Source organism: Lotus japonicus, chromosome 1, assembly GCF_012489685.1.
Source record: "Lotus japonicus ecotype B-129 chromosome 1, LjGifu_v1.2".
Taxonomy (NCBI): domain Eukaryota; kingdom Viridiplantae; phylum Streptophyta; class Magnoliopsida; order Fabales; family Fabaceae; genus Lotus; species Lotus japonicus.
In genome coordinates, this window is record NC_080041.1 from 11,217,932 (window position 1) to 11,225,009 (window position 7,078).

The window sequence follows — 7,078 nt, forward strand, 5'->3', positions numbered from 1 at the left end:
TAGATGCTATTGAACTAGTCTGAATTGGCTTGAACTTGTCTTAAATTTAACAATTCTTTTTTATATTTTTCATTTTAAATTATTGCATAATTATATAAAAGTTTAAAAATATACATTTAATTGTTTTTGAAAATATACATAATTATTACTAGTTTAACCACATTTTGACAATGGTTGAACCATTAAATTGTAGATAAGTATCTTCACCAAAGTTAAACTGGCTCAGCTCTTGTTCAGTGTATTTACTTATTAATTATTTAGAAAAAAACATAGGTAAACATTCCTTGGGATGTACGCACCCTAACACATGTTCAAAGATATATAACTTTTTCAGTGTTAACCACTGACCAGATATCCATATAACTAATAATTGTGATACTAATTTCTCGTCTCACTGTTAGGACAGGAGATCTAGTTAAGAATGGAAAAAAGAGATTAATTACGGGATAAGAGATGGATATAATAGGAAAAAATAAGATGGAAATAAAAATAACATGGATGAGTGAGATTGAGATGCTTGAGGTATTTAAAAATGAAGATTGATTCTTACGTCAAATTTAACCGAGTTTTATTTCTTGCCCTTCTAAGCTCATGTGCAGTTGAAGCACATCTTAATTGTTACCAAAAAGATAACAGAGCACATAACAGTGTAGACCACCCCCATACACCCTTGTGGGGTTTTTTGGTTTTGTGGAGGTCAAAACTCAAAAGTGGGTGTATTTATGTGGTCTGTGTATAAGGGCATTAATTCTTATGTTCTCTGCCCAACTACCACTCCTTCATGTCTGATAAAGAACTATATTCAATTATTCATGCATATTTCTTCTATGATTGATTTTTTCCTTTTCCAATCAAAGCATTATAGAAGAGCTTGTCTTTAATGCTATCTTAAGGATTTTTTTTTTGTTAACACCCCAAATTCAAGTCCATATTTTGGCTTTCTGGTCTCAGATCATGCATCAGCAGCATAAACATTAAAACTCACATGCTATATGCATTAGATCTAAACACCCTGTTACAACATTTGAAGTTCTTAATACTGCTTTTGTTGGGTTGAAGGTGAAGATATATAACATCTGAACTCTGAAGTTAAATCTACAGTTACAACAATCTTCTTGATGTTCCAGAGACACAAGACAAAACTCAAAAAAGGAAAACTACCTAGACATATATGAGGCCAAATTACAAGGCTAGATGGCTAAGCCCTTTTAGTTAGTTCTTTTATGACATGCATGTAGATTAGTTAGTCAGCTCATAAATTGGTTAGTTGCTTGGTTCATGAAGTTAGTTATTTTGTTATGAGTAACTTGCCATTATGAATTAGCTATTCATTCTACTATATAAACACATTGTACAATCAATTTCCAGTAATGTGAATAATGATAGTTTCATTCTGTTTTCTCAACTAACCATGCTTAACAAGTTTATGCGAACTGGAACCGCATTAAAAGCTTTACAGATTTTAATTTCTCTCCCTTTCGATCATATAGAGGGACTGCCCGGAACCCGGATCTTAGCTCAGAGACCGGCAGACATGTTTGGCCGCCAAAGTCATCCTTTTCATGCTTATCATACTCTCGAACTTCAATCCGAAGCAAAGCTAGTTCTGGAACGGTTAAGGGAAAATCAAACTCTTCGTCCCAGACGGGAAACCAGTTATCTTGAATTATCTTGGTCTTCTTCTTGGATTTATCAGCTGGTACTCCAATAATATAAACCTGTAATACAAATTGATTGAAAGCTATGTAGAATATCCTAACTTGGAACATTAACAATACTATCCAACTCACCTTTGTGTAAAAGTCCGGTGGAGAGAACGTATCAAAGTGTGTTTTGCTGAAATCTGAGCTCCACCCGTTTCCCATATATACTTTCACCTGGACAGGAGAGAATTTCAGAAGATGTAACCAAACCAATTGATTTCCTACTCAAATAATATCTCACCTTTAATGTTTTCTTTACAGGCAATACTCTTTTAGGATCAAAAACCTCATTATGCGGGCCTTTTTCCATCAGAAATGCAGGTTTTTTCACATAACCACACCCTCCATTTGCTCTAAACATCCCTTGCATGTACCAGAGTGATTTTCCATGCCCCTGGTAAAGAAAAACACATGTTAAAATCCTAGTACCAAAGGATGCATTGAACAAAAAAGCAGGGCCAATAAATTATAGCATATCAGAATTTTTTCCTATGGAACATAATGATGAAGAAAATGAATACAGCATTAACACAGATTGTTGCTCTGCCACTAAATTCATGTATAGCATAGAATTAAATGAATGAGGCCACATCAACGTACAAATATTAGTCCAATATGCATTTAAGATTTTGCTCCACGAATAAAATAGCCGAAGATATGGCCACGCTTGATTCCTTTCTGGATTTGGTTTTGGTTCAGTCAGGTAAGTCATCAAATTGTAATCATTTAATGGAGATCGGTTGCTCAGATTTGGAGTTCAAGTTTGAATTCTAATTTGTCACAATTTAGTTTAGACTGCCCGATCTTCATTCAATGGTTCTGATTCGCTGACTACACCATATTTTGAGGGCAGCAAATCCAGTCCTTATTTTCCATAAAACCTTTCATTTTGAAAAACTGCCTTGGTCATGAGTGACTGACCTGCATGTTAAATGCGACCATCTGAGCTCCATACATCCACCCTATATGTGGCCTGTAATTTGAAGAGGTTACACGCGTTCCCTTTGGATACACCCTGAGAATATTCTTCTGTGTAAACCTGCAAGCATAAAATGCAACCATCTTAGCTGGAAGGTTATCAACTATATTATTTGTAGTTATCACTACTACGTACTAAGTAGGTTTGAATGTTTGAGAAATACCGAAATACCTAACAATATCGGCTCCATAAGTGGCAGAAGCCTTCTCAAGTTCCTGTTCGCTCAAGCTTAGACGCTTGACGTCCCCAGCAATTTTTAGATGGTCCCTTACATTGCCCTTCGGCTTCCCAGCATTGATTGTAATCAAACGTTTGTACTCAGGTGCACCCTGCTGGTCGGGTTTTTTATCACGAGCATTGATAGCTTCCTCATATTGATCACTTCCATTGAACTATCAAGTCAGGGAGGAAGATTACATAAGCATCCAGAGCTTATAAAAATGGAATCAAAATTGATAAAAGAATATGTTTCTTTCTTCACCCTGTTATCAGCTTCAACTTCATTGATAAGGCCAGGCGATGATGATCCTTCTTCCGCCGAATCCCTTTCAGTGTCACTGTCCTTAAACTGCTTGGCGTCAAGATATTCTTTTGGTGGTTTTGTTGAGATAAGAATTCGATCTTTCAGTGATTCTGGTGTGGGAAATTCCGTCAGAAGATCTGTATGAGGATAATAGAGCATATCTCCAAATATTTGAGTTGTCATCTACAAATAAGAAGATTTTAACCTTGCATTCAATACACAAAAAAATAGGGGCTTGAAGTAGAGGGGAAGTGATGATGGAAGCTTACCTCTGCAACTTTAGCTTGAAGATCCGGTGTAAGATGATCTTCTAGAGTTATAATGACTGGGTATCGAGATTTAACAAAAGCATGCTCTTTTATGGACTTCAAACATTGTATGAGTGAGACAGGAGTGGTAAGTGTCCTGCAATATTTCACAAAAATGTTCTGTAGCAAATGGATATATAAAGTTGCAACATCAATATCTTAAAAAACTGAAAGGTCAGAAAACATAAAAAGAAAATTGTTATCCGGCTACACAAGATTGAACTCTGGGTCAGCACCTTCCATGAAGTACAATGATATCATCTTTCGTTGAATTTGGCCATAAATCAAGTTCAATTACTCGCACACCTCCTTGCAAAGCTTTCATGATAGGCACATCACTGCACCCGCTGCTCAGCTGATTCCCGGTCAGATAGGAATTGTGCCCTGTATATATGAAATAATGTGACAACGGAGCATTCATATCATGATGTACCTGGCATGACATATTCATATAGTCAGGAAGGGACTTAAAACAATTTCAACAACATTAACTTTAAACTTTATATTTTTTTCAACGTTACCGAACCGCTATAAGATCTCCTATACTCTATGGTAGCGAATATCGGGGCTTTAACGGGACAACATGAGAGAAAAGTTGGAGTAACAGAAATGAGAATGTTAAGATGGATGAGTGGGCACACTAGAAAGAATAAGATACACAATGAACAGATTAGAGAAGATATTGGAGTGACGCCTATCGTGGAGAAGCTGACGGAAAACCGGTTAAGGTGGTATGGACATGTACAAAGAAGTCCTATGGAGCACCAGTGAGAAGGGTTGATAACATGGTTTTTAGTCCCGCTAAGAGAGGTAGAGGGAGACCAAAAAGAACATGGGAAAATATTGTTAAAGATGATCTCATTATCAATAGTATCCCTCATAATTTAGTTTTTGATCGAGCTCAATTGCGTAGTATGATTCATATAGCCGACCTCACTTAGTGGGATAAGGCTTTTGTTGTTGTTGTTATTGTTGTTGTAGTCAACGAATTTGTAACCCCTTCTACTATACTATACACTAAGTTTTCTTGTTTCATCTCCAATACCTAGCTTTCACAAACATAAGTGTATTGATGATTAAACTTTAGGCACTCTTACACACAATATATGCATACAAAGAAATGCTCTCATGTCATGTGCAGTAACAAAGCAATGCATCAAAATCAGATGATAAAATTTGCTATGTTTCTTAATTGATACTGAAAGTCTGAAACATTGCATATCAAACAGAATCATTAAATTATGAGCAAAACGATAACAATTTCTCATCCATTTTACCACATTTTCTGGGAAAATAAACAAGAGTGTAGAGAGAAAGGGACACACCTGAGATTTCAGGGGACCGTTGAAATCATCAATGAACAAGAAATGGAAGAACTCATCAAGGGTGAGTCCCTGTCCGCTACTACAAGCCCCACCGGAGATGCAATCGGCGGTGTCATCGTTTCCCTCATTCCGTTTCCCCGATTGCGAGACATTCTCGACGATCCGGTTCGATTCCTCTGCAGTGCAATCCGGTTCGCGCTGGTGCTCCACCAGGAACCGCCGAAGCTGGTCAGCGGACATGAAGGTGCCTCCGCCGGCGGAGAATTCGGAGAAGGCTTCCTTGACGTCCGGCGGCGGTGCCTGCTCCGTGACGGAGAATTTTCTGTTGAAGCATTTGAACATTTTGTAGTTGTACGAGAATGTGGTCGTCATGGTTGAAATTGAAGGTGTTGGTTCTATGAAACATTGATTTTACAGAGAAACGATGAACAGAGAGAGAGAGTTAGAAAATGAATGAATGAATGGATGAAAGTTTTGAGTTCAGAGAGGTTTTGAGAGACAAAGCTAGATATGGAATGCGTTTGAAGCGGGATCGGTCTTACATATTTTGGTATTTTTGGTAATTGCAGATTCACCCAAAGCTTTTATATCATTCTCACTTTAACACCATCATCACATCAATGTCCGGATCACCACGGTCATCTTTGGCCAACCACCACGGCCAATTCCGACCAACCAGTCCAACCGTCGTGGGCTAAACCTCTATTTAGGTCTTCGATGACGACATTGGTTTTACTCTCTCTGGTCCTTTTTATAAGATATAATATAAAAAATTGCGCTTATTAAGGAAGCACTAAATGTGTCTAATTAGCCTATTGATTTTAAAAAAATGCATACATTTTTCATATCTACCATTTGTCACTTTATGTCACTAGTAATTAATTGGTATGTGATAATTAATGGTCGGTGATAATTAAAATTTTGGAATTGAAAACACGCAATTAATGTGATGAGTATATATAGAAGAGCACAATACTTTTTACTGGATTATTATAAAAAGTCTTATCTTTAAGAACATGAAAAATGTAAAACTATGTCTTACAAAAGGGAATAGTGGGAGTATCATTTGAACATATTAGTATTCATATTTGAGCCCTAAAGTCACGTCACAATACAAAAATTAGAAAAACAAAACTACATGAATGACGAACAACAAGCAGTGGAGCTAGAATTGACGCGCGAAAACGACAATGAGCAGCGGTCCTGGACCTGGTAGCAACTACAGGAATAGAGTGAGTGGTGATGTCGGAGACAGAGTGTGCGAATAGCCACACTAGAATAAGAATTCGCGAGAGAGAAGGCGTAGTGCGGTCGGGGTGCTCCGGAGAAGAAGAGGCGGCTGCAGAGATGTGTGGTGGTGGCATACTAGAATCATAGGAACGTAGTGGTAGTGGTGGTGGCGGCACGATCAGAAAAGAGCATGGTGGTGGCACAGTTTATGGAGGAGGAAGAAGGGAGTGGTGGTGTGCGGTTGGGTGAAAATGAAAACGAGGTCAGGAAGGACAAGGATGGTTCAGTGGTGAAGCCATGGGTGTGGAAGGAGAGTGGCGGCTGCCGGCTAGGTTATTTTGGAAGAGAAGAAGAGAGAATAAATTTAATTTTTTTTAATTTAGTGTAGGTGGTGCAGATAGTAAAAAAGGGGGTGAAAATAGCAACCGTCGTTGACAATTGGATGGAAAGCTAACGATTACAAAATTTTCACAAATTGAAACATGAGGGAGGAAATTCGCTCATTTTAAACATGAGAGAGACTTGCACAATGGTAAAAGATGAGGGAGCAAATGTGCAATTAAGCCATAAGAAAAACATTCAAACTACGACAAAATAAGTATAGTCTAATGTTTCATCTGACCTCCCTTTAAGATACATTTACACACATTTAAAGACACCTTAATTTATTTTAATAGATAATAGCTAAACTGCAAGTTTTTTTTTTGAAAGCACAATTTGTTGAAAAGAGATTAAAAGATATTGGAACATCCTTTCAATATAAGACTTTTATACAGGTTCAAGAGGTTCCACCCTATCGCAACCATCTTTTTTTCTCAGGTTGGCCTTATAGGGATAATTGAGAGTTTGGTCGTTTGGTATAGTGTGGAGAAAAGGTTAGGATCGGGCAAACACTAAATGAAGTCTAAAATAAACTTTAAAATGAGGTTTTTTTACCTAAAAAAATATTTATTTATTCAAACTTTTTACGTAAAATCTATTTTTCAAGCTTTTTGAGAACAAAATCATTT

General features: G+C 37.2%; 1 protein-coding gene across 2 annotated transcripts; it reads right to left on the bottom strand.

The window, feature by feature from the left end:
- Window positions 1–1,313: 1,313 nt before the first annotated feature.
- Window positions 1,314–5,379, bottom strand: LOC130733591 (phosphoinositide phospholipase C 6-like). Of its 2 annotated transcripts, none has more exons than XM_057585811.1 (9): window positions 4,839–5,379; window positions 3,750–3,946; window positions 3,475–3,610; window positions 3,164–3,388; window positions 2,854–3,074; window positions 2,625–2,742; window positions 1,945–2,097; window positions 1,791–1,877; window positions 1,314–1,718 (listed from the first exon to the last, which is right to left on the bottom strand). In XM_057585811.1, exons 1-9 carry the CDS (start codon window positions 5,208–5,210, stop codon window positions 1,425–1,427), a joined length of 1,803 nt encoding a protein of 600 aa, XP_057441794.1. In that variant the 5' UTR covers window positions 5,211–5,379; the 3' UTR covers window positions 1,314–1,424. The 2 variants fall into 2 exon arrangements, with proteins under 2 accessions (XP_057441794.1, XP_057441796.1); XM_057585813.1 differs by having other exon boundaries at window positions 3,750–3,897; window positions 4,839–4,976.
- Window positions 5,380–7,078: the final 1,699 nt, after the last annotated feature.

Excerpts from the sequence above, each read along its gene's own strand:
- LOC130733591 (XM_057585811.1), bottom strand. The coding sequence starts at position 5,210 with ATGACGACCACATTCTCGTACAACTACAAAATGTTCAAATGCTTCAAC. Across the intron at positions 3,947-4,838 it reads ACGGTCCCCTGAAATCTCAG|GTACATCATGATATGAATGC; the intron begins GTGTGTCCCTTT and ends ATGTCATGCCAG. Across the intron at positions 3,611-3,749 it reads ATCATTGTACTTCATGGAAG|GACACTTACCACTCCTGTCT; the intron begins GTGCTGACCCAG and ends GAAATATTGCAG.